The sequence below is a fragment of the Lutra lutra genome, chromosome 16, assembly GCF_902655055.1.
Source record: "Lutra lutra chromosome 16, mLutLut1.2, whole genome shotgun sequence".
NCBI classification, from domain to species: domain Eukaryota; kingdom Metazoa; phylum Chordata; class Mammalia; order Carnivora; family Mustelidae; genus Lutra; species Lutra lutra.
Window position 1 is genome coordinate 58,115,497 of NC_062293.1, and position 27,491 is coordinate 58,142,987.

Sequence of the window (27,491 nt, forward strand, 5' to 3'; positions counted from 1 at the left end):
GCAGTGGTTGGAGACTGACTGAATCTTTCTGTGCGTGGTCGAGCGTTTACCGTGGGCGAGTTTGAAGGAGGGGCTGGAACCTTCTGGTCTCTCACTTCTCTTTTCCCTGACGTCGCAGCTCCGGTATCTGATATAAGCCGGGGGGAGGAGAGGTGGAGGTAGTGGCACAGGTCTGCTTGTTGCCTACATTTCCTCCCAGCCTTGTTCAGCCTCTGGGGTTGTGCAAGTGAGCCTTTCCTGAACAGCCAACCAGCCTGGCACATCATGGCTTAAAATACTCTTCCCCGCAACTAGGTCGTCTCAGCTGGTGTTTCCACCACCTGGGGCTGCTCCTGTCTCTGCTGCGGGTTCTGGAGGGGGTGCAGACTGCTGGCTGGGGTTGGGGGGGGCTTGCCTTCACCTCTGCGTATCTTCGTGCTCTCCAGCCCGCGGTGCCAGGCTCTGTACCCCAGGGGCAAGGTTGCAGGAGCAGTGAGACAGTGAGCCCCGGTGCATGAGCCTCGTTCAAGTTCCTGCTCCTGTCGCCTTTGCGGTCTTCCCAGCCCCAAGCAAGACACAGGGCCAAGGCAGGGGGAGCAGATAGAGCGAGAGTGGAAATGGTTGGGGCCATCGCTGTGGTCCATCCTCCGCGGGAGAGCGGCAGAGTGGAACCAGATCCCGCCCATCAAAAGGTGGAGCCGTTTCAGCAAGTGGGGGACAGCGGAGTGAGGGAACGGAGAACATGGGGTGGAGAAGCCGTCCCGTGCGGTATGGGCATAGGGGAGCGCACTGTTGGGAGGGAGTAGATGGTTTGGGACAGCGTAGGGGTCCCAATGGAGTAGAACCAATGATGCTGGGGATCCTGAAGACAGAGCAGGAGGAGTGGGCAGGGAGGCGTTGAGGGTGGGAGGACTCACTGGAATTGCGGCGCTGAGGGCGGGGTCTGGGATGTGTCCGTCACCTGCGGAGAGGAGGGGCTCACCTGCGCATGCGCAAACGCACACAGACACGAGTGCTGAAGCATCATCAGCCCTTCCTAAGGCTAAAGGATTTCACCTAGTGGAGCGTCCTTCGTTCCAAGATCATATCCTTTCCACTCTTTTGGAATAAAATGTGCTTAATTTTTGGAAACAAGAGGAGAGGTTTTGTTCTTAATGATCTCCCTGGGAGAGAATAATCCAGAAGTCAGGACCACTGAAGAGGAGGGGTGGGGCGGGCTCGGGGCTCTTCTCCACGCCAGGGTCTGCAGACACCGTAAGGGCGAGCGAGCAGGACGCCAGGCTCAGGTCTGGGGGCACCGCGGAGGGGAGAGAGGGGGTGGTCCTCACCTGGTGAGGACCTCACCTCACTGCTCAGTGAGGAGCTGGTAGGTGTGGGGGACTTTGCTCCCTCTGGAAGGAGGGTCCGGTGTGTGCAGAGGAAACGGGGGTGTGGTTCGGGATCAGGAGAGAGGACAGCGTGGGAGCAGACTGTGAGAATGCCAAACGACCTGCAAGCCGATGTCTTGGGCACCAAGCAGGGTTGAGCATGGCAGGGCCATGAGCCCGGAGGATTCCCAGGAGTCCAGGGTGTGGTGGGGGGCTTGGGCCTCTGTGGGCAGCGGCTGTGCCTGGTACTTCTGGGTCCCGGTGCATTGCTAGCTCAGGTGGGCAGGCTTGCAGCCGGATGAGTTTCTAGACCCTGATTCTTCTCACACTCCCTGACGGCTTCCTGAAGAATCCGTGTTCTGGGTGGACAAGGGAGGTGCCCTGAAGCCTGCAGGCACGGAGGACATCAGGTGAGGAGTGGCATCAGGCAGTTTTCAAGGATTTGGGTGCAAGCGCAGCATACGGTGTGAAGTAAGGAACACATATCAGCTTGAACTCAGCGTGCGGAAAAATTAACGTACACTGCCACGCATCACCCAGTTTCCTGATTTCTGCTGTCTGCTCCTGTGTTTCAGGACTCCAGCCCCAGCATCTCACCGTGTCCTCTGACCCCTCTGTCTGCAGGCCCCCATTTCTGGCATGCTGTCGGACATTTCTGTCTGGTCCTAGCCGGTCCTACAGCTCTGGTCTGGCTGGCTTTATGGATCCCGGCTGGCTTCATGCCTTTACCCTCATCTTCCCTCCGGGGACCAAAATCTCCTCAAGTTGAGTCCCCCTATATGACAGGTTCCAACACACATTGATTTTTCTCTCCCCGACCCTCTTTTATATCCACGGCCGTCCTTGGTTCCGTGTTTGGGTCGCCCAGACCATGCTTTACAACTAGGTGGAAGGGTGGGGACTGTGACTTACCTCGACTGGTCTTAATAACCTCAGAGACCCCGGCACCCTGCTCTGAACAGGGAACATATTTCAGAAACAGATAAAAGGGCAAACAAATGCACGAATCTCAATGAGGTAGGAACCAAGACAACAGGCTGAAGTATAGATTACTGATGATACTGTATGTTTTTAAGGGAAAACCTTCCTGATACCATTTTTAAAAGGCATTTTGAGCTTGAAACTTAAAAGCTACACAGAAATAGAATGGTACGTGGGCCACGTATGCCCATCACCCAGCTTCTGTGATTTAAAATTTTTTTTACCATGTTTTCTTCATTTTTAGCCTTCTAAAAACTTTGCTGATGCATTTCCCCACATTTTTATTTTTAAAAAATTCAAACCTACTTTAGGTTGACAGAATGATACTTTAAATGGCTGCATACCCTTCACCTTGTCAGTTTTCTATGCGCAAAAGCTTTTTTTTTTTTAAACCATTTGCAACTGGATTGCAGACTTCCTGACACCCTGGGATTCTTCAAGTGACTTCCCAGGACAAGGGCGTCCCCACGTAACTGCGGGCTGTCCTCACGCTGAGAAGGTCCACATTGGTTCTATAGTATCTGATGTAGGATCCAATTCCAGTAGTTTTTTTCTAACTTTTTTTTTAAAGATTTTATTTATTTATTTGACAGAGATCACAAGTAGGCAGAGAGGCAGGCAGAGAAAGAGGGGGAAGCAGGCTCCCCGCTGAGCAGAGAGCCCGATGCGGGGCTCGATCCCAGGACCCTGAGATCATGACCAGAGCCAAAGGCAGAGGCTTAACCCACCGAGCCACCCAGGCGCCCCTCTAACATATTTTTTGTCGTTTTTAAAATCCACGATCCTTGCCTTAGGTCTCTTCATTTCAATTCTGTATTCTAGAGTAGTCTTTAACTTTTTGCTTTCTTTTGTTGTTTATCTCATTGGCTGGTGTTCTTCAAAAAAGTTATTGGGGCACCTGGGAGGCTCAGTCATTAAGCGTCTGCTTTCGGCTCAGGTCATGATGCCAGGATCCTGGGATCGAGCCCCACATCAGGCTCCCTGCTCAGCCAGGAGCCTGTTTCTCCCTCTCCCACTCCCCCTGCTTATGTTCTTCTGTCAAATAAATAAAATCTCAAAAAAAAAAAGTTTAGAGCCTGATCTGCAAGTGTCTTAAAGATTATGCATTGCGATGCAGTTTTGACCCGGCCCACCCAGGGCCTACTCCTATACAAAGTGCTCATGCTGTGGACCCCAGCCTTAAGCTTATGGGGTCCCGGGCCACCTGCACTTCTGACCAGCCAGCTATGTATTTGGGGGTCACTGCCCTGTTGGGTTTGATAATTCACGAGGATGATGAATCAGATCCAGCCAGAAGCAGAGACAGCAAGGGTGAGGCCTGGGAGCATCCCCATTGTAAACCTTCCATATCCTCTGGACACTTCCCCGCCCAGCACATGGATGTTTATCCCCAGCCAGGAAGCTCCCCCGAGCTTCAGAGTCTAGAGTCTTTAAGGGGTTTTGATCAAGCAGGAATGAATGATTGAATCATGGGCCGTGGGTTTCAATTCCGTCTCCAGCCCCTCTCCCCTCCTGGGATATTGGGGTGATTTCCTTGACTCAGTGCCCAAACCTCTGATCACTGGACTGGTCTTCCAGTGTGGCCAGTGCCCATCCTGGAACTATCTAGGGGCCTGTCGTGAGTCCCCTCGTTGGCACAAGCTCTCAGGGCCCCCCATAAATGACAGAGACTTTCCAAGGACTTAGAGGCTCCCTCCCAGGAACCAGGGATGAAGAGGACCCATGTCCTTCATCGTGCACCATCGGTTAATCGTCACCCGGAAATCTAGGCATTGGGACTCTCCGTGAAATGGATAAACGAGCTACATTCTGCTCATGAGTGAGGGCAAAAGAGAATGTGTTTGTTGCCAGTCTGTGCTGTCTGGCGACAATACCCCACATCCCCACATCCAGTAATCTGGGAGACAGGGGCAGGACACAGACCTCCGCAGACCTCTCCTCCCTGAGCAGGTGGTTTTGGAGCTTGGGTGACTATCTAGCTATTGATGTATCTATTTATTTATTTAAGAGAGTGCAGGAGAGTGTGTGTTGAGTATGAGTGGGGGAGGGGGCAGATGGAGGGGGAAAGAGAGCATCTCCCACAGACTCTGCACTGAGCATGGAGCCTGGTGCGGGGCTGGAACTCACAACCCCGAGATCTCGACCTGAGCTGAAATCAACTGTCAAGACACTCAGCCAACTGAGCCACCCAGGTGCCCTAGGGTGACTATTTTTGTTGAGGACTTTTTGTAAATGTTGGGATGCAGGAAACACTCAGGGAGGGAATGAGTGCTGTTGATAGAATGAAAGGTTAGATAGAGAATGCCAATCTACTTTTGTCACCAGAAGTGACTTCTGCAGGCATTTGTAATTAGGGTAATTTTAGGCTCCTTTGTTCTTAATTAATAGGGTCGGATTTCTGAAGTGAGTCTTGGTAGAGTCCGCTTCTGTCTTCTTGAGCACAAAGTCGCAGTCAGCAAGTACCTTCTCTTTCCTTCCCTTTAACTTGTCCGGGCATCTGATTGTGGATATTTCCAAGCATAAAGCACAGTTGAAAGAATTTTGAGTCAAGACCCATATATCCCTCCAGCTAGATTCTACCATTAATATTTCACTGGATTTGCTGTATGATATATTGCCGTGTTCCTCCTCTGTCCATCCATTGATCCATTTTATTGTTCGAGCCGGGAAGAAATTTTTTTCCTTTTCCACCTTGTGTCCTGCACCTGGGGCTTTGCAAATTAACTGGCCGTAGAGTAATAGGAGAAATGACTACGATTATCTGCGCAAACACAGGAGTACTCCATGAGGAGCATTTGCTGAGTATCCAGAAATAAAAGGCTTCTATGCTAAGCTTGACCAAAAAGAAAGAGTAGGGCTTCAAGGAGAAAGCGCAGAGGGTTCTGTCGGGCTGTACCATGCTGACAGACGGCTGACTTTGTAGTTACTGGGTCTGTCTTTTCCCAGTCAGGACACTCCCTGGGATGAATGGCCGCTATATTTTCAGGAGGCTGTGCTTAAGGTTAGGTAATGTTTCCTTCCGTGGCTGCGGTTTGATATTTTCAGTTTAAAGTAATTTTTATACCGCTTTGATGAGCTGTCAATCCCTTCACTTGATTTATTTCAAGTTCAGGTTTATTGAACTTTATTTCAAGTTCAATTACAGACTTTGGTGCCCTTCCCCTTAAGCACCTCAGTGTACATTACATTAACTGAAGTCCAGTATTTACATCTTTCTCTTTGGAGCTAAAATTTGTATATAATGAACTACGCAAATCTTAAATACATGTCTGCAGGGCTCTTTGTGTAACCGAACCTCTGTCGCGATGGGGAACATTACGGTCACCCTGGGGGAAAGTTCCCCAGCAGATCTTTTGGCCTCGGAACTCTTTCTTAATTCTTGGATGCTCCTGGTTATGATATTTAATAACATTTTTCTTGTTCATATCTATTAGAAGCTACACTGTGACTTGAGAAGTAGGAAAATGTGAAACAATGTATCTTAGATTTGAGAGAATAGGATTCACTCTGTGGTGTCTTTGAGTAGCCACCAAAGAAGTCCAAGAATGTTATAACTGGGATCTCTTCAACTTTAGCCAACACACAGCCAGGCTGCTTAAGTTTCCTGTGTGACATTAACTATTTACTCAATTTTACATAGTAGTTATTTTCTATTAATAGTATTCTTTGTGATACTATTACATAGTGTGATACTATTATATAGTATCACAAAGAAAAATATAGATGGAGGCAACAGTTTTTTTTAAAGATTTATTAATTTATTTTAGAGAGAGTGTAAGCAGGGCGGGGCAGGGCGCAGGGGGAGAGAATCTCACCAGACTCCATGCTGAGTGTAGAGCCTGACACAGGGCTTGATCTCACAACCCTGAGATCACGACCTGAGCTGAAACCAAGAGTCGGATACGCTACCGAGTACTCGCTTCAGCAGCACATATACTAAAACTGAACACTCCACTGACAGCAGCCCAGGCTCCCCAGAAGCAGTGTTTAAAAAAAAAAAAAAAAAAAAAAAATATATATATATATATATATATATATATATATATATATATTTATTTATTTATTTATTTAGGTAGTTCGATAGCCTCTCTCTAAGCTTTACTATTTTAATCAGTAACTCTTTACTTTTCCTCCAAAACGATGAACATCTTCATTTCCCCTCTGGCCTCCTCTGCCTGCTACTACCCACCCAGCTTTTCCCTCTGCAGACCCAGGCCGGGCAGTGTGGGCCCCCACTTATGGGTCCAGCCCCCTGCAGGGTCCTTGACCTCATGTGTTGCCAGAGCCTCTGGTGAGGACATGCAGGGTTTCCTTTACCACCGAGAAAGCCGTGTTTTCTACACTTAATCCCGTGTCATGGGCAGTGAAATCTTATTAAGAATGTATCCTTATGTTGAATTTCCTCTCATTAGAATTGAAATTTACAGAGCAGTCACCCTGGTTAGGAAATGATTCTGTTCTCTAAGCTCCCTTTTTAAAGAATAATCTGTTTACATTTATGACTTTCTAACTGCCGGTTAATGCAAGTCTTTCTCCTTTTAAGTGCATTTAATCATGTAACAGTTGTAAAACAGTGGTTGCCTCACATCAGCCTTCTGTCGGGACATGACGAGATTTTTTTTCTTCAGGAATTTTATCCTATAGAAATCCATTAATTTTAGTGCTGACTGAACTCGCCTGGATTTAGAACTGTTTGCTTTTTTTTTTTTTTTTTTTTTTTTTAGATTTTATTTATTTATTTGACAGAAACACAGTGAAAGCGGAAACACAAGCAGGGGGAGTGGGAGAGAGGGAAGCAGGCCTCCCTGCTGAGCAAAGAGCCGGATGCGAGGCTCGATCCCAGGACCCCGGGATCATGACTTGAGCCACCCAGGCGCCCCAAAACTAAGCATATTCTTACCATGACCCACCAGTCACACTCCATAGTATTTACCTACTGGGGTTCAACTTACGCCAACATGAAGACTTGCTTTGAACACGATTACCCAAACTAGGAGGCAACCAGGATATCCTTCTGGAGGGTGCGTAGATAAGTGCTGGTACGTCCAGACGATGGAGTCTTGCTGGGCCCTGAAAACAGTCGAGCTCTCAAGTCATGAGAAGACCCGGAGGATCGCTAAAGGCACACGAGCACGTGAAAGGAGCCCATCTGAGAAGGTTCCAAACTGTCTGACTCCAGCCATAGAGACAGGGAGCGCAGGAGGTGTGGGAGGGAGGGGAGATGAGACGGCAGAGGGCAGAGGACTTTAGGGCACTGAAACTATCCCATATGGTGTTATAGATACGCGCCGTTATGTGTTTGTGTTTGTCTAAACCCACAGAACGAACCACACCCGGAGTGAAACCTAATCAAACTTTGGGTGATCATGACGTAGGGTCCTTGGTAAAAAATGTCCCATTTTAATGATGTTGATAATGGAGGAGACTGTGCCTGTGCTGGCACAGAGAGTAGTTGGGAAACCTCTGCGTTCCTCTCCATCTCTAAAACTGCCTTCAAAAAAAAATACTTAAAACACACATCTAAGGCAATAGTGTGGTGTAGGCAAAAAGGCGTCATGGGGTCAGGTAGATGTCTGGTGTTTTCTCGTCCACCCCGAGCTAGCTCCGTGACTCCGGGCCAGACCATCAGCTTCTCTGGACCACTGTTTGCTTTTCAGATGGTCCTTGCTTTAGAAGTGCTCAAGTCTTAAAACTGGGGGAGCTTTTGGATTCTGGTAGGTGTATCTGAATGATAGCTGAGTTACAGGGGAGAAAGAAGTATTCATATCAGCCGGTGAAGAGAAGTTTAAAATGTTCTTGGCAAATGTGCCAGGAAAGGGACTCAGCTCTTTGCGAGCGTTCCCTCCGTGAATCTTTGCGGTCGTCCTGTTTCCTGATAGCCAAGGCTGACCCTGGTGTTCGTGGGATGGAGGACCGACCCCAGACCTGTCTTGACCACAGAACCTCGGCTCTTGCGAATAAACTGCTTTCTAACAGAGTTTTGAAACTGTCGGCAGTCGTCAGCTAATGTCACGTGTGGCTGGTGTTCAAACGGAGGTCATCTGAAGCTAGACCTTGGGGCAGAGGGGATTTTTGAAACTAGACTGAAATTGATGTATCCGTAGAAGAAGAAAAGAAGCCATTCAGATCTGGGTGAGGAGTTTCTCGTTGGGGAAAGGTATCCAGGGTCCAGAAGGGACTCCAGGAAAGATCCCAGAATCAATCACCTGTCAACGCTCTTCCTCCCCCATTCTTAGCGCTGTTGGTTTTTACGTTGTGTTTTGGATTGCGCACGTCTTCACAAAGCCACCGAGGGCCAAAGACCTCTCTAGAGAACCAGAACACCTCCAGGCCAGAAAACACTGACTTTGTGTGTCCCGATGTCCTGCACGAGACGCAGGCTGCTCACTGTCCCTCCTCGATGACCTCACACTGGCAGCACGTGGACCAGCACGGACGGAGCAGCCTTCCCGTGCAGAGCGCCTCCGTCCATGGGTCTGGTCTCCTCGGTGGAAACCAGATCAGATCCCTTTGTCCTCCTGGCTTCGAGGTCTTGTTCTGTTGCTCTGCTCTCTGAGGATTCTCCTGACCTGCTTCCTCGGTGAGAACCCTGCTGAGCTTTCCGATGGGCTCCCTCCCATCTTTACTTCCGTCCAAGCTGCTTTGATTTCTCTGCCTCTGTCTGGGACAGATGTACTGTTGCCCTTTTAAAAAATTATTTCCGAGATTTCTAATTCTATGCCTTTGATCCTACCACCTCTTTCATAGACACGTTGGGGATTAGCTTTTTTTTTTTTTTTTCTTTTTTACTGCTGTTAATACCTCCATCCTCCTCATACCTACTTATTAGCATTATTGTCATTCGCCAAGAGCCTTCTGGCCGGGGGCAGAGCTAGGCTCCTTACAGGCATGCTCCCGGGCCTGTGAAGTACAGTCTTTCACTGAAAGGAGTATAAACTGAAGCCCAGAGAGCTGAGTCACTCGCCCAAAGCCCAGAGCTAGAGAGCAGTGGACGGGGTTTCAATCTAGGCAGGTCATCTGGACACCATAACCCACATTCTTCTTTTTTAACAGAGTTTATTTATTTGACAGAGAGAGCGACACAGCGAGAGAGGGAACACAAGCAGGGGGAGTGGGAGAGGGAGAAGCAGACTCTCTGTCAAGCAGGGAGCCTGATGTAGGGCTCAATCCCAGGACCCTGGGATCATGACCTGAGCAGAAGGCAGATGCTTAACTCACTGAGCCACCCAGGCGCCCCCCACCCCATAACCCACATTCTTAACCATTAACGCAAGCGCTATGGATTTGTAAAATAATTCGGGGCTTGGTAACCTAAGGTGCCCCCTCCGTAAGTGGTGGGCGAGCAGGTGAGTGGACAGTAACTGGGCAGTGATGATGGGCCTCAGATGGCCCATGTTCTTTCTTCACCATGGGCTCCTGTGTTAGAAGCTACTGGCCACATTTTAAGACGAGTTATGTGCGGCTCCCCATCTCCCCTCTCGGGAACTTGCTAGTAACCTCTCTCTTTACAGCCATGTCCTCTGTGTCAAAGTCCCCTTAGACCTGAAATGTACAGAAATGTGGCTGAGATAAGCATTGTTGAAGCACCGCCCAGGGAGTGTGACAGGGAGGGGGTAGATCGTGTTAAGGACACACTGAAGCGGGTCCAATGGAGCAGAGCTAGCGGAGAAACCACAGAGACACAACTAAGCAGAAAGGGAACAATCAGAACTATTTTCCAGACAAGTCATCATCAGTCAAAATGAGAGGCTCATTTCCTCGCCTAACAGAAAAATTATTTGTTTGAAGCCAACCGCCAACATCATGATTAGCTTTGAAACATGGAGTATTTTGAATAAAGTTAACAAAACGGAGAAAAACCACTACACTCGCTCTTGAGAAATGAATGCATGAATAAAATGCGGATCTTCTCCCGGGACTCAGGAAGCTTCTCGCTGCCCCCCAGAGTCCCTGCAGCTCTCTGCGTCGCTGTTGGTTTGCCTCCAGCCCCACATTTATACCTGCACCCTGGTTCCTGGCAAAGACCTTGGCGTTCGTCTCTCCATCTGCCTGATCGTGGTGCCCCCCGATTTCCCTGGCCTGTTCTCCCTTTTTGGGAGGCTCTCCCCAGAACATCACGTCTCCGGGGAGATGTCCGGTGTCCTCCGCTCCTGTCTGCCTTCCCCCTGCTCCCCCCAGCCACTTCCTTGATGCCTTAAAGACATTTCTCATGTCCCACACTCCTCTTGCTTGTTTTTGTGGTTTATCTTCTCTCTTCTCCTGAACTTGAGCTCCGCAAGGATGGAGACAAAGGTTCACAGCTCTGGCTCTTGTGCTCAGAAGAATCACCCAATACTGGTCGATTTGTAAGTATTTGTCAAGTGAGTGCAGTTACTACCTTAGCCAGGCACCAGAGGAAGCCAGGTAGAAAATATAAGGATGTTAACAGCAGGAATAAAAATTATAAAAAGAGCCTAGGAATAAACTTGAAACGTGTAGGACCTGTATTGATTCATTCAGCCCCTGCTGTGCTGGACCCTATGATACCAAAGATCGATGATAAGAAAGATATGCTGCTTGCTTGTCATGAACACAAAATTTACCCGAGAGCTAGAGATGAAGACGTCCTCTCTCCTAAAAAAAAAAAATTTAAAAAAAGCATGCATATTAATATTAGTTCAGAATGCCACCTCTTATTTTTTTATTTGTGGGGGAAGAGGTGAGGGACAAAACTTTGAACAAAACTATTTGAGCAGAACAAAATTATTTGAGGTTTATCTGAAAAAATACACTTCAGAGACTACTTGGGTGTTTTGTTTTGTTTTGTTTTGTTTTAAAGAAGACCAATGCTGGGGGTGGCTGTGGCTCGTCCTGTTTCAGAACTCTTGAAGTACGTTTCTGGCCTTAGACTAAGCTGTATGTAGAAGTAAATATCAGATAATAGTTCAGATCACGGGGTAATGAGTGTCTTTGTCAAACCATTGATACTGGGATGTGGGCTGAATCATCTGGGGATAAAATCTGATTATATGTTTACCCCAAACTATAATTTTTTTTTCCAGATGGATTAAAGATTTCATTGTAAAAAGTGAAACCATCAAAGTTCTGGAAGAAAATACAGATGGATTTAATAATAATGTTATAAAAATGAGAACATAGATGGGTATCATTCTGGTGCAAGAAAGGCCTTTTTAAGCACAAACAGCAGGCGAAAAACCCTTGAATTCGGTCTATTGAGTACCTACAGTTCAAAACTTGTAGATGGTAAAACACACAAGGGAACTGTTTTTTGTAGAACAATGGACGGTGGTTAAGGAGCTTCATATATTAAATATGCTTATAAACCAGTAAGTGGGTTGTTTCTAGAATCAAGTCTTGTAGCTAGAAAGGTTCTAACATGATTCCTGCCTTGTGCAAAGGGTGGCGTGAGGGCCTGAGAAGACGATTTCCTTACTCAAAGCCATAGGACTAGTAGGTCAGTTGGCTCCCTTTGCCCGAACCCTCTGCAATTAAGATTATAGGTATAGGTGCAGAGAATTAAGATAATAATGTAAGCAGTAAACCTGAAAAATTTAAGTTGGGGCTAGTTCATAGTACAATCCTGAGTATACTTCCAGGGAAGGGTCAGAGTTTACTAGAAAAATTAGACTTTCAAGCCTTGGATAAAACAAGCTTAGAGGATTATTAGCTAGCCATGGGTTTAATAATATTTTGGGGTTTCTGGTGCTTTTTTTCTGTTTCTGGGTTTTTTTCCCCTACCTGGGGCTTTTTCTCTTCCTTAATGAAAAATCTAAACACATATGAAAATTTTTCTTTTATTCCAAATTGAGATTTTCTTGGTTGTGTAGATAGGTTCGCTTTGAATCCGATCTTAGGAAGCCTTTGATATTTGAACAGAAAGACCATAACTTAGGCATCCCTGTGCCTAGCAGCTTGCCTGAATTTCAAGATTAGTCCTTGAGTAGAAATAAAAAGCTGCCTTTAAAATGTGCCAGCCTTGTTTTTAAACACGAAGCGGTGACATTTGTCCCGGTTTGTAACAAAAGTCATAGTGTTTGTTTTCTCTACAAATTGTGCGCTGGCTCTGTGTTGATGCTGCCCAAGGTTACATGGATTAAAAAAGCCAACACAAACACAAATGCACAATAATCTCAAACAAACACAAACACATAGTAAACGCTTGCACGGGGTCGGGCTCCCCGTCTCCAGGAGCCCAGGGCACAAAGCCAGCAGTCCGCGAGAGAAGGTTCCATAAGGTGTGTACGAGCTTCCGCACGGGTGGCGCTGGGGAAGGAGCAGTTGGCAGCTGGTTTGGGGGCAGATGCTGAGAAAATCTTACCTGGACTTGAATTTGAGCATCAGTGGGCATCCCAGAGTCCTTTCCACATCTTCAGATTAAATCATCCTCACTGTTTCAGGAGTCCTATTTCCAGCGTTGACTGCATTTCTGGGGTTGAGGAATTGTTTCATGAACTTTTTTTTTTTTTTCAAGATTTTATTTATTTATCTGAGAGAGAGATAGTGAGAAACAGCATGAGAGGTGAGAAGGTCAGAGAGAGAAGCAGACTCCCCGTGGAGGTGGGAGCCTGATGTGGGACTCGATCCCGGGACTCCAGGATTGTGACCTGAGCTGAAGGCAGTTGCTTAACTAACTGAGCCACCCAGGTGCCCTGTTTCATGAACTTTTATTAAAAAATGTCACTTCTCTGGTAGAGTCCCCAAACTCCAAGGAAAAAGCCACATTATGACTCTATCCTTTGTCTTACTGGCACCTTAAAAAAAAAAAAAAAAAGTTTGGGATAATTTAATTATTTAAAATTTTTAAAACATTTTCTGACTTCTGCTGGTAGGTTTCCCCCCCTACTTACACTCTTTTTTACTTTCTACCAATTCTTGTTCCAACTCCGTTAATTGTGCCCGTTGTAATTTGGGAATATGTGAGCTCAGCTTTCTTTCAGGTGGCCTGTGCTCTTTCCTCTTCCAGGGGTGAATCGGGTGCCGGGAAGACAGAAAACACAAAGAAGGTCATTCAGTACCTTGCGCACGTCGCTTCTTCGCATAAAGGACGGAAGGACCATAATATTCCTGTAAGTTTGTCTTCTCTGGTTTGTTTGTGTGTCAGGGCTGTTCTTTCAGAATTTCAGAAGTCAGCGTCAGGAAGCCCGGCACACTGCTGGGAGAACCCGCTCCCTTGTCTGCTCCCCGCCTCCAGAAACTTCCTCCGCTCGGGAGGGAGCAGGTTGACCTGGAACTTGCTATTAACTAGGTCTTTCGCACAGGCCAAGTGGAATTAGCGGTGGTAGCTTGAAGCCCAATCCCTCTCCGAAGCTTCGGGAAGAACCGTTAACGATGATGAGTGTTGCTTCCCAAGATGTCCTATTCCACTGAAGGAAGGTCCTCAAGTGTCTTTAACACTTCTTTCCGCAAGTGGCACGGCAGCCTGTTGCTGCTAACCGTCTGGGGCAGCTGGAGGCGGAGATAGAAATTTGGGGACCGCTGATGATAGAAAAGGGGTACGACCAGGAGAGTCCCGCTACCCTTCATCTGCAGATCTGCAGGAGGGGTCGGTGACGCAGCCACACCCGCTCTCGTGGTTCTGAGCTGCACGTTGACCTGGTTCTGTGGATGTGGCTTCCTGCTCGGAACGGCCCAGACTCGCTAACGTTTACATTTATCTGTTTGTAACAAACAGCAGGAGTCGCCTAAGCCAGTGAAACATCAGGCAAGTGCTTTTCTTCACGCTTCTGAGTCTTGAATGCTCGCACTGATCTCTGTCTCTAGATTGAGTCTCTGTTAGAAGCAGATACGGTTAGTCCTGAGTGATGTCCCCTGTGAACACCTCATTTTGGAGATCTGTCGCTTAGGGACGTGTTCTTTTGCAAGCAGCATGCCCCCTCGCTTCAAATTTGTTTTCTAGATGAGTTTTGATGTTTATTTACCCCTTTATCATGACATTGAATCACATGTTTATGAAGCCTGAACCCTCAGGGTTTCGAGTGTCAGAGACCAGGCGGGATGATTTTGATTCTCCTTAAATACACGGAAGGCCGGCATTGTGCCGACATTAAATTTCAAGTTTGGGGCTGCAACTTGAGGACTTGTGACTTTGGGGTTAACATGTTTCTAATTAATTAATGTTTTATGGCTCCTATGTATTTTAGCCTTAAAGGCTTTAATTTAATAGATGAAGGTAGCACTTTCTTTTCTTTGTTTCTTTTTTTTTTTTTTTTTAAGATTTTATTTATTTATTTGACAGCAAAAGAAGAAACAAGCAGGGGGAGAGGGAGAAACAGGCTCCCCACTGAGCAGGGAGCCCAATGCAGGGCTTGATCCCAGGACCTCGGGATCATGACCTAAGCGGAAGGCGGACGGTGAAGGACTGAGCCCCCCGTTAGCATTTTCTGAATCGGGTCAGGGAACAGAGAAGTGATGTTCTTCCCGATTAGAGAACTTGCCCCCTGCTGGCCCCCCGGAGCATAGCAACGGACAGATGGCCCACCAGGGGTGTTCCTGCTACCAGGGAAGGAGAGGAGGGTAGCCCCAAGCCAGAAGCCCCAGACGGAAAGGGACGTCTGTCTTGGACTTAACCTTTCCCCGGCACCGGAATAGTTTCGAGCAAATAGGAAGCAAGGAAAGATAATGTTATGGAAATATGGAAATGTTGTGGATTTATTAATATAAAGAAATGATCATAGGTATCTACAGGAATGGTCCTAGATACCTGGATTTTCACGTATCTTTCTTAAAATTCTTAAGTTGTCAGACGGCAAAGCTGTCCCCTGCCTGTGAAGGCCTGTGATGTCCTTTTGTCCCTTCAGCAAGAGTGGACACTCACCCAAATTGGAAGGGGTGATGAAGTCATCGTTATCCTAGAGGACCCTGAAAGGCTCTTCTGCCAGTTCTAGAAGGAACCTCTAGCCCTGAAACGACCTTTTCTTGGTGCCCTTGAGGCACAAGCTAACATGACCTTTGAACGTGTACTTTGGTCCCTCGTGAAACAGTGCGAAGTGATTAACGGGCACACTTGGGTTTTCCAAATCCATGATGTGGAATTTCACACATCGTTTATCGCTAACATTTTGTTTCGATGTCATTTTAAACTACAGCGCGGATCCCCGTTGTATGTGAGTCGCATGCCGACCCGGGAGTTTCCCTTTGGGTCGCAGGAGTCCCCGGGGAGCAGGTTTTCCCGCACCTTCTCTGCCTTGCATGTCTTTCTGCATGAACTCCCAGCCCAGAAGCTTCCGTGCTGCTTTTCCCCGCGTGTGTTTTCCCATTTGTCTAGCCCAGTACCAGCCGTGCTTCTGTTTCTAGAAACCTGAGAAGAGCTCCGGTTCTCAGCTTTGCTTCCCCAGTGCAAGGAACGGGAGCTACTCCTGTGCGGCAGTGACCCTGGAGGGGGTCGTGTCGGGAGGGTCCATCTCTGCCCTCGCTCCCTCCCCTCCCCAGGGACCCCAAACTCCCTTCTGAGAGTGACCTCCACAAAGTAGTCGCTGTGTTGCAGGCCCTTTACCTGGCAAGGGTCTCCTTTGGTTTGACATCCCTGGGTTGTGTATTTACGGTGAGCTCAACGGGCAAAGCTCGCTCAGGGTCCCAGGAACCATTTGGATGTGTTTCTGGTGTTTTGTCCCCAGAAAGTAGCATGAAGCATCAGGACAAAGAGGAAGGTATTTTGAGGCTCCTTTATTTATCTGTCTCTTGGCTCATTCTTTTTTGTTTTTTTAAACCACTCTATTGAGGTTTAATTCATGCCACTTAATTAATTTAATTAACAAATGCCATCAAATTCATGCATTCCTACAGTCCCACATCGCCATTTTTAGTACATTGAGTTATGCAGTTTTCCCTGCAGTACACTTGAAGACCTTCTCATCACCCCCAAAAAACCCAGTAGGCATCCCCTTCCACATCCTTCCAGCCCCTGGAAACCATTCATCTACTTTCTGTCCCTATGAATTTGCCCAGTTGTGTGTATTTTATACAAAGGGAACGCTAGAGAATGTGGCGTTCTGGGCTGTTCTTCTCTTCAGCGTGATGTCTGCATAGTTCATCCGTGTCGTAGCGTGCATCAACCCTCCCTTCTTCCCCTGCCAGAGTGGCACTCTGTTCTATTAAATCAGTTAAACCGGCCACGTTCCACTGGCTGATGGGCATTCCCATGGGTCCCATTTGGGGACCACTTTGAGTAATGCCTCAGTGAACATTTGTGTACAAGTGCTCATGTGGACCTGTGTTTCCTGCTGTCCGGGGTGTGCGCTTGGGACATTGCTGGGTCATGGTGGTGTTCTGTTTCACGTTTTGAGGGCCCTCTCTGCTGATCTTCAAGTGACGGTGCTGTTTTGCACCCACCCCCTGCCCCCACCAGCCATTTACGAGGATGTCAGTTTCCCCATCTTGTCGCCACGTTGGTCCTCATTCTGTTGAGCTGTCCCCACAGCCTTTGTGCTTGCCTTTAACACTTAATCCTCATGATGGAAATGCAAACAAATCTAAATCAATTTTCAAAAGGAAGGTCGCAGTATTTAAGCAGTAAGTGGCAAGCATTGACCTATAAACGCAAGGTGTACTTCTTCTAACGGGGTTAAGGCTGCTTAGCTTTGTCCCCCAGGCAGCTGGAAGTGGTCTGGGGGACACACTCCCTCCCCGTAGATTGCTGTCACAGGCCCTCACAGTCTGACAGAGTCCCAGGCCACTGAACCCAGGCCAAGTTCAGAGCAGATCTGAAAATAGCTGATTTCTAGAACTTGACCGTCCCTGAAGGATGACTGTCTTCAAGCCAGCCCATCTTCCCAGCCCACTTTCGACTCAACCCACATCTGGATGGCAGCTTCGGGGTGACTTCCTAGCTGCTGGCCTAAATGACCTTGAACTAAGACCAGGCTGGTGACAGATGGCAAGTAGCACGTATGGAAATGGCAGTCTGCCCATGGAGATTAAGTCTGGTTCTTAGGACCGTTGGTGAGGGGCTCCCACTGGTTTTCAGCCCTCTTGTGGGGAGTGGGGACACCTGCAGCTCCACCAGCCTGGCCCACAAAGCCCAGCACGATCCCAGCCCATGTCCCACTGCTGGCTGAACTGGAGGTTTACCAATGTCAGAGTCCTTTTATGTGTATTACACAGCAAGGACATATATTACCATATCTACAAGGGTATGGTTTTCATTGTGATTGGTAATCCTTTAAAGCATCGTATAATTCTACATACTTAAAACTTCGAAAATAATTTCAATGGCTAATGCTAATTTCCCCCACCTCCACCCCCACCCCCACCCCCACATTCCCAAAAGACTTTTCTCATTGTCCTATAGACTAGAAACAGGGGACATCTCCCATTTGATTCTAGCGGAAAGGTTAACGCTTAGTCATTGTCCCCTGAGGGTTTATAAATGGCTTCATAATTTGGTTGAGTGATGTTAGTTCTGTTTAATCAAAATGTGAAATTGTATGACACCGAAATGGTCAAATTTCAGGTAATTTCTCAATGTAAGACCCTTTTGGGGTGTTTACTGATGTTAGCTTTGTGTCAAGCTTTTTGTGATTCATTCTTGAGTTACTGAGATCTCTACTTGGTCTCGGTGATGTCACCAGTCCTTTAGGAGAAAAGTTAGTACCACGACCCTGTCAACCTTGTGGCCCCAACAGCAGAGGCCTAGGTGTGCCCCAGTCTGCAGGTCCTACGGGGAGAGCAAGGATTCCTGCTGCTGCCTTGGGCTCATCCCCAGCCCCTCCCTTAACGTTCGCTCCTAGCAGTTTGGGGACCTCTTATTGTGCGTTCCTTCAGCAAACACTCATGGGGATCCTTCTGACCTCACACGGACCCACACAGGTCCAGGGGATACAACCAGCTATTACGAGCTGGCAGGAGAAAGAACAGAATCTGAGATCGCACACATAAGCACGCCCACGTACACTGACACAAAGAAGAGAGTCCTTGCATCCACATCTAGGGAGTATTAAAACGGGGTACGCAGGACACATTTTCCCTCAAGTTAGGAAAACATTTGAAAAGTAAAATAGTCAAGCATTTTTGTTATGACAGGACAGGAGGATAGTGTGTGATTTTAAGAACTCTGGTCTCAATTTTTTTTTTTTTTTTTTTTTTTTTTTGACAGAGATCACAAGTAGGCAGAGAGGCAGGCCAGGGGCGGGGTGGGGAAGCAGGCTCCCCGTTGAGCAGAGAGCCCAATGCGGGGCTCGATCCCAGGACCCTGGGATCATGACCTGAGCCGAAGGCAGAGGCTTTAATCCACTGAGCCACCCAGGCGCCCTCTATTCTAGATCTTTGATCTGACAGTGGATGTTTAGTGTAAAGATAATGCCCCGTTTATGAAAATTCAGTGTTTTTCTGACAGGTTATGCATTCTGATCCCACAGACCGAGTGAGGTAAGGAGGATTCTAGAGCCCAGTGTTTGCAGAGCTCGGACACCAAGGGGTTCACAAGGTGTTCGTTATGGCCACACTGATGAAGACAAGTGCTGACCTCCAGGAGAAAGGCCCTCTATTGGATTACAGAATGATAGCTAACTTTTTTTTAAAGATTTTATTTATTGGAGAGAGAGGGCGGGGGGGCAGGGGGCAGAGGGAGAGAAACTCAAGCAGGCTCCCTGCTGAGCAGGGAGCCCAATGCGGGGCTTGATCCCAGGACCCCGGGATCATGACCTGAGCTAAACTCAGATGCCTGTAACTACTGTTCCTTAATGATGGTTCTCAGTTGTTAAAATTGGTTACCAGGTTATCCTGTTTTAAGAAATCTGGGGAGAGGGGCGTCTGGGTGGCTCAGTCGGTTAAGTGTCTGCCTTCGGCTCCCATCACGATCCCGGGGTCCTGGGATCGAGTCCCGTGTCAGGCTTCCTGTTCAGTGGGGAGTCTGCTTCTCCCTCTGCCTCTGCCTGCTGCTCTGCCTGCTTGTGCTCTCTGTCAAATAAATAAATACAATCTTAAAAAAAAAAATCTGGAGAGCCTCTAATGTTTAGAAGGATCTATATCAGAAATAACCTGGTGTTTTGAAGTCCATGACCGGAAGACTCCCTGTGTGGGGGGCATATTGTCTAATGCTGAGAAAGGAAGTTTCTGGCCCAGTTGTCGATGGTACTTGAGCCGTGTGGAGATCTGGACAGCTCAGCTAACCATTGGAGGGTGGGGAGCATTCCTCCCCGTGTCCCATGCCTCCCGAGCGCGTCCCCACACTTTCCACTGAGTCCTCCCCCGCCCCAGCCTGTGTGCATGGCAAACATTTGTCGTCCTTTCTGGGTCTGCCAATACAATGCTCCACTTAGCATCTGGCCGTCCATCTGAGACTCTCACAGGAGGGTCCTTGGGACCCTGTTTTGCTCAGAAAATCACATTTGCTAGTGTGTTGTAATCCTTTCTTCAGGTCTAGAATACCGTGGTATCTGGAAACACCCGGGTAAGAGCCATGTTTGTAAAACACATTTCTCTAAGCCCTGCGATGCAATTCTAACATGACATCCTGGGAGCACAGCGTCACTTTCTCGTGCTTTTCGTGGCCAGAACTAGCATCGGGCTTTCTCATAAAGGTTCCTGTCACGGGTCATGATCAAGGTGCCTGTTAATATTCTTAACATCTTTTGTTTGTAAAAATCTGTCGTAGAGCCGGATTTGCACATAAAGACACAGAGCCAAGCACAGAGCCTATCACAGACTCTATAGTTAGCCTTTTGAAGATTATTTATTTACTTACTTATTTGACAGAGAGACAGACAGGGAACACAAGCAGGGGGAGCGGGGGAAGGAGAAGCAGGCCTCCCATGGAGCAGGGAGCCCGATGTGGGGCTTGATCCCAGGATCAGGACCCCAGTTGAAGGCAGACGCTTAACGACTGAGCCCCCAGGCGCCCCTAGTGGTTATTATTAGAATTGGCTGCCTTGCCTGGAACAAGGCAGAGTAGAAATGAACAGAAGTGTAAGTATTACTGTCTTCTTCATCGCAGCCACCTGCTAGATTTCATTTCATGAAAACCCATTTGTTTGATTTTCAAAAATTCTCCACCTAGATTATGTGCCCTGCCCTCAGAGTTCTCTCCTGTGCTCCATGTGACCTTTCCTTCTCCTTCTGATCGCTTTATAAACGCTAATTGTTTTCCTTTAGCAGAGCTCATGGGACCAAGAACAAAGCCAAGAAGGTTACAGGTGGCACCCACAATGGAAACAGAGGAAAAGAGAACAAGTTTTTGTTTCGTATTTTCTGCCGAGGATTGGAGTAAAGACACGAGATTAACATACATCTGCTTTGTGTGTCTGTGTATGTGTGTGTGTGTGCGTATGTGTAATGTCTTTTAGGGGGAACTTGAACGGCAGCTTTTGCAAGCAAATCCAATTCTGGAATCATTTGGAAACGCGAAGACTGTGAAAAATGATAATTCATCTCGCTTCGTAAGTTTGAAAGCACATGAAACCTTTCATTTCTCTGACATCTGGTTAGATGTCTGCCGTGATTAAGCAGCTGGAGTACTGTCTTTCCCTGGATTTTAGGGAGAGGCTAACAGACGTAGGCTAGACCAGTACTGCCCCGTAGAAACGTGATGAGTACCGTGGGATTTTCAGTTTTCCAGTAGTGATTGTAGTGATATATTTACTGTATATAATTATATGTATGGATAATTGCCTTCAGGGCTGATCTGTAATGCTTGTCGCGGGCCTGATGTGGCGGCGAAATGAGAGGCGTGTGGGGGACTTAGTGCGCAGCACTGGGGTGTTCATGCGTCCCAGACAGTGTTGGTGTTTAGCGTAGTCACTTGTCCCATTCATACTCGTTGTTTCTTCAGCATACGGACTCAGAATATTGGGTCAGTACTGTGCCTTCTCTGTAAAAATTCTTCTTAGCTGTTGGGCTCTGTTAGTTCCTGGAGAGCATCCCTTTCTCCGTCAGTTGGACCATCAGTCCCAGAGTGCCTGAGGCTGTCCTGGGTGATGGCCAGATCGACCTTCCTGCAGAGACCCTGCACTCCCCCTCCAGCCACTCACAGTCAACACATCGGTGTCAGACCTCCCTCCAGAGCCATATATGGCAAAACGGGACCCACCTGCCGTCCATCTTTTACCCTGGATTATAGTCCTCCAGATGTAGTGACTATTTCCACAGTGAGATCGGAGAGGGTCTTCAATTTCATTATTTCTACTTAAATCGTTGAGAGTTAATTCTCGTTTTTCATCCTTCCTGATATTAGAAGTATTTGTAGAAGTCCAGAGACTTCTATTCTGATGACTCCTTGATGGGTAGTTTGGGGAGAATCTAGTACCATTGGGACATTCGGTTTAACTGAGAATGTAAAGTCATGGTGTTCATGTTGACTTTCTGGTGGCACAGAATGGGTGATTAGTGGAAGCTACCAGATACGGGCTCACAGAGGACCCAGCGAACCCACAGGTAGCCACATAACCCTCTGTCTGAGCCTGCCAGGACTGCCATAAAGAGCACCCCAGAGTGGGGGCCCTGAACCGTAGAACTTGATTTTCTTAGTCTTGAAGGCTGGAAGTCCATGACTGAGGTAGCAGCCAGGTTGGTTTTCTCTGTGGTCTCTTTCCTTGGCTTGTAGATGGCCACACAGGCCTCCCTCTGCATGTGCCTGTGTCCTGTTCTCTTCTTGTAAGGACACCAGTCATGTGGGACTAGGGCCCTAGTGACCTCGTTTTAACTTAATTAGCTTTCTAAAGACCATGTCTCCAAATATAGTCCTGTTCTGAAGCACTGGGGCTTAGGACTTCGAATAAGAATTTGGGGCGGGACGTGACTCAGCCCATGACACCCTCAGAGATAATTTTAAGTACAAGAGGCTCTCCCAAGTTAGGCACAAAATAGGGATCTGTTTGTTTGGAATATCGCATGAGTAAGATAAATTTTGAAGATTCATTCAGCCCAAGTTCGTTAGGTAATGATTTTAGCTTTATGCGTACAGAGTGAGATGACAAATATACCTGTGTCGGCAGGAAGCGTGGCTGTGACTTTGGGATTCATAAAAGATCTGGGACACCATGCGTCATTGGTAGAGTTTTTATCTCCTGGATCATCAGCCCTGAGCCTGAGCCACATTTAAATCCTAAATTCTTGCCCCTGAAAGCCTTGTGTTTGGTGGCCTCGTCATGGGATTGAAGATACAGCGAGCTACCAGCTTTGGCATGTGAATCTCTATGAGGATTTATAAGGATTCTGAGTGGAAAATGTTTTATTTTACCACATAAATCAAGTTACCGGTCTATTCTGACCTCCCCTGCCTTGAACCACTCTTGAAATTCGGGAGAAAGCATTCTGTGACAGTCTTCTCTTTGCCCGTCAAAGATAAACTGCAGCCAGTCCTTTGGTAAAGAATGTTGCGAGTCTGTTACTGAGTGGTAAGGATCCACCTACCTGCCAGCGATGTCCTGTTTGGGACAGGTGGACGAGTAATTCCGTGTTGGTTCCCCGTTGCCATGTAACAAGTTGCTCTCGGCCCAGTGACTTGAAACCTGTATCACCTCAGTGTGTCTGCAAGATGGTGGTTCTGACTTGGGGCTCCTCATGGAGGTGTCACTAAGGTGGTATTGGCTGGGCTACAGTTCTCAGAAGGCTTGATGAGGCGGGAGGATCTTCTGAGCTGACTCAGGCGGCTTTTGGCAGGAAGCCTTGGTTCCTCACCTCAAAGGCCTCCCTGGAGGGATGCCCACTCCTGACATGGCAGCTGGAGTTCCCCCAGAGCAGGTGGTCTAAGAAAGCAAGACAGAAGCTGCACAGTGTTCTTTACAACCTTGGAAGCCACATACCAGGCCTTTGATGGATTTTACTGGTCACACAGACCAGCCCTGATACACAGTGGGAGGGGACTGCACAAATGCACTCTGACGGCAGCACCAGATGTTGGGGATTACTGGCGCCATCTTGGAAGTTGGCTACCACAGGTCATTAGAGAGATTTCCATATTGACAGAGGCAGGCTGTGAGCTGTAATTTGCATTACTATGGATCTGTGGCTCTCAGTGGGAGACCCTTGGGGGACATTTGATAGTGTCTGGAGACATTTTTGGTTCGGTTCGGGTGATGGTAGTGGTACGCCTCTGGGATCTAGTGGGTAGAGGCTGGAGTTGCTCAGCATCCAACAGTGGACAGGACAGGCCCCGTGACCAAGAATTATCCAGCCCAAAATGTCATTTCTGTCGAGGTTGAGAAACCCCGGTCCAACTTGTTTCTTTCAATTGGAGTCTAAATCAGGGTCATCACTTTTTGGAATTTATTTGCAAAGTAATTACTATCGACGAGTCTCATTCAAGGTTATTATTTACACATCCTATGCCCAAGGTTGATGGAAGTAATTCTAGTAGGAACCTATTTTATGTCCCACTGGCAGGAAAAATTTCTTAGTTTTCTAGCAGGATCGACTCTGGCGAGGCACTCCCATCTAATCTAGATCCTCGATAAACCCAGTTTCGGCTGGATACCCCCTCCCACAGCACTTGTGCTCCTGGATTACAGTCTCAGCTATACTCAGTCTAATCTGTTAAAAGTCAATCTTCTTTAAGAAAAGAAGATTTTTCACTGAGGCAGTGTTCTCACAGAGCTAGTTGTTAACGGGAGAAACAAAGGTGTCATTGTGGGCTCTTAGAAAGTCAACTTTATGTCAACTTCAAGTCAACTTTATATCGTTATATAGGATTTTTTTTAAGATTCTATTTATTTATCTGACAGAGATCAAAAGTAGGCTGAGAGGCAGGCAGAGAGAGAGGAGGAAGCAGGCTCCCTGCTGAGTAGAGAGCCTGATGTGGGGCTCGATCCCAGGACCTCGGGATCATGACCTGAGCCGCAGACAGAGGCTTTAACCCACTGAGCCACCCAGGCGCCTCGCTATATAGGATTTTTTTTTAAAGAGATAGCAGTAGCTAGCTACTAACCCATCCTGAGGCATTAACTGCACAAAACCACAGCAAGTAGTTGGTTTTAGTGGTTCCATAAAAAATGGCGAGGTAATCGGTTATGCCGGGGGACAGGAACTCAGTTGGCTGCGGCATCCCTTTGGCAAGTCCCAGTGGGTATGGCCAACACTTTGCTTCTCGGGCATTTGAGGGTAGCTGGTGTGGGCTCATCTTTCTGTCACATCTTCTAGAATTTAGATTTTGCTCTTAGGCCCTTCAGTTAACTACTGAGCTCCTGTCCTTTGCCAGGCACTGTGATTCTCACGTTCTTTCCATTTGGATGTCTTAATGGAGCTCTCAGATTTCGCACGTTCCAGTGGGACCTTTTCCATTAAAAAATCTGTTCCTTCCATCTTCTGTCAGGACATGGTCCTAGCAGGTCACCTAGTTGCACACGCGTGAGACGAAATAAAGCCACAGAAACCCAGAGGAATAAAATAGCTAGGAATCCTCCTGGCCTCAGCCTGTCCTTGTGGCCTGTGTCCAGACTGGAGCGAATCCTGTCGGCCACGCTTCTAGAACGCCTTTCAGATCTGTCCACAGTTCTCCTCCTCTCTCTCCTCAATACCCAGTGGGTCTAAAACCCCATCTGAGTTCATTTCTCTGTCGCTCTGTGCACGGCGTCCTCTTGCCTTTCCTCACAGTCTGTGGGTGAGCTCTACCCTGTCCTGCTGGCGTGTGATGCCTCTCACAGTCGGGCCCATCTCCCTGCTCTCTGGATCCTTAGTCCCTGGCACTGTGCCTCACACATGTAAGTATACAGTAGGCGCATATTTATGTTACCGCGTGGTTCCCTCCACTCTTTCTGGTGGAGCCCACCTTCATCTGGGTCTTAACTTCAGTGTGCGGTTGAGCTCGGGGCATCCTGCATGGGCCAGACCTTCAGGGAACAGAGGGTTTGGGGCCTGGAGTGGCGTCCCGCGTCAGGCTGGGAGGGAAAAGTGCCACCGAGAAGCACGCGGTGTGTACAGCAGAGCTGGTGGAGTCATTTTGTATAGGACACGGGCTTGCGGTGAAAGTATTTCAAACCGTCAGCTCTGCAGGCTTTCGGATCCATTGGCTGCCATTCCTTTGATCTCGTAGAGACAAACCATTTCCTGAAAAAGCTTTTCTTTCAGAGATGCGGGCATCTGGTTCATGTTAGAGGGGACTCCGAGGAGAGCTTTACCCTCAGGAAAGAGCCGTTCCTGGTTAGGCCCGTTGTGTTTCTGGGGAAGCCGCACGCGTTCCAGATGGGAGATTTACGTCAAGTGACGCTCTTGTCCTGAAACCCTGAAAGCAGGGGCTCCGGTTTCTGACCGACAGGGGCTGGCCCATCTTCTGCCAGTGAGTCCCTCTCTGCATTTGGCCAGTCTGCATTTTCCCTCCAAGTGGAGTCACTCGGGCGGTCCCCAGCGTCGTGCACTTTTGCGTCAGGAGAGCTCGGTCATGCTCCTGTGTCCTCGCCGGCCTTCGTTAGCAAGCAGGCCCTCGGAACAGTTTTGTAAGAAAGCCGAACACAAGTCCCCCCGAAGACTTGTGGGGGCAGCTGTGACCGTATCAGAGATCAAGTGTGGCCTCCAGCGGGAAACAGGCACGCGGCCGTTTCACCTGGAGCTCGAGGCAGCCTTCCTGACACACCCCGTGGCCTCTGGACCTTTCTAGAGTCTTAGCGCCTTGTTCACACCAGCCTGGGGGTGTCCGTGTACTTCCAGTCCGTCCGTGTCACCCCAGCAATCCTCACATCCATTCTCTAAGGAACGAGACCCCTTCCCTCAACCTGCTTTGCTCATGATAGAAGCTTCTGGAGCAGTTTGGAGACGCACACCCACCACCTGCCCTTGGGTGAAAGCCAGCTCGTTGCTCCCAGAATGGGTTTCTCATTTTGGGCAACAGCTGCCGCCAGAGCCGCCAGTCAGAAGATTCTGTCTCTCGAAAATCACAGTGTGGTTTCTCTTGTGGCCAAGAGGGCAAATCCCACTGTGATGTGTCACGGTCTCCTGCCGCTCACAGTGGTTCTGTTTCCAGGAGCTTAAAGAAAACGAGCACAGAACTTCCCTTTAGTTACCATTCAGCTGGCAGCGGGCTCATAAGCTGTCAGGTCCCTCAGCTCAAGTGACACTCCTCCAAGCCTTCCTCTGTGTCCCCGTGGCCCTTGCTGGCCCTCTAGAGGTGCCCTACCATGGCATCCTTCAGGTGTCGAAAGAGCATGACCTCCTGAGTCTTCTTCTGTTGGGAGCAGGGGGCATTAGGTCAGCCTCTCTCAAGGCTATGGTCATAGGATTCATGTAAAGTGAGGCTTTCAGGTCACATGAGGTAGGGTACCTCCCCCCTCCCCTTCTCGTTGCACCCGGTTTTCCTAGCTCGGTCTGCAGTTTTCGAAATTGGAAAATTGGGTGAGTTCTTCACGAACACTCATCATCTTGAACAAAAAAATATAATCAGGTATTGATTTTAATGAATTCTCCCTTTGTTTTTAGTTTCAAAAGTCAACATTACCGCAGCATTACTTGGCCCATACTGTCCAGAATTTGTGGTGGCATCCCAGTACTGACGGCTCCGTTTTTGTACTTAAAGCACATATTTATGCAGCGAAGTAGGATACGAAGGGGCATAGTGTGTAAGAGGCTGGGGGGGCAGACTGGACACTCAGCAGAGAATGTAGGCCCACGTGTGTAATCTGTTCATGGGAAATAGGAGGAATGATGTTTAATTATATTTTTTTATTGGTGTTTATCCAAGGGATCCTAAGAGATCCTTATTTATAAAAATTAGGCTAAGTTAAATCTTGCATCCAGTAAAATTCACCCTTTTAAGTGTACAGTTAGAAGAGGTTAGACATGTGTTTTGTAGTGAAGCCAGCCCCGCAGCCCAGGGAGACTTTCTCCTTCACTCCAGGAACCTTCCTTTCACCTTCATGTCGTCCGGTCTCTCCGCCTGCCGCAGCCCTGGGAACCCCTGATCACTTTTGGCTGTGTGGTCTGTTTTCTTTAGGACGTCCGGTAAATGGAATCCCAGAATACGTTCCTTTCATACAACATTGTGGGTTTTTTGGACCCATCCACGTATATCACTCAGTACTGCAGTTTCTTCATCCGTTCACCACCCGGTGGGCATTTTGGGTTGTTGCCCGTGGAGGGCCATTGCGAATAAAGCGGCTTTGGACATTCACGTGCAAGTCTCGATGTGGACACGTGCTTTTGCTTGTCTTGGGTGACTCCCCAGGAGGGAGATAGCTGGCACATATGGTAATGTACGGTTCACTTACACGAAACCTGCAGACTTTTCCAAAGTGGCTGTGCCATTTT

At 48.0% G+C, this 27,491-nt stretch overlaps 1 protein-coding gene across 6 annotated transcripts in view; it reads left to right on the plus strand.

The window, feature by feature from the left end:
* MYH10 (myosin heavy chain 10) overlaps positions 1-27,491 on the plus strand; it is a 118,911-nt gene that overhangs the window by 27,310 nt on the left and 64,110 nt on the right. For 4 of the 6 annotated variants that reach the window (XM_047707822.1, XM_047707820.1, XM_047707825.1 and 1 more), the window contains exons 5-7: positions 13,291-13,393; positions 13,999-14,028; positions 20,606-20,698. In XM_047707822.1, coding sequence (XP_047563778.1) covers positions 13,291-13,393; positions 13,999-14,028; positions 20,606-20,698 — 226 coding nt within the window. The remainder of the gene's footprint in view (positions 1-13,290; positions 13,394-13,998; positions 14,029-20,605; positions 20,699-27,491) is intronic. The other 2 variants (XM_047707824.1, XM_047707826.1) reach the window with 1 other exon arrangement.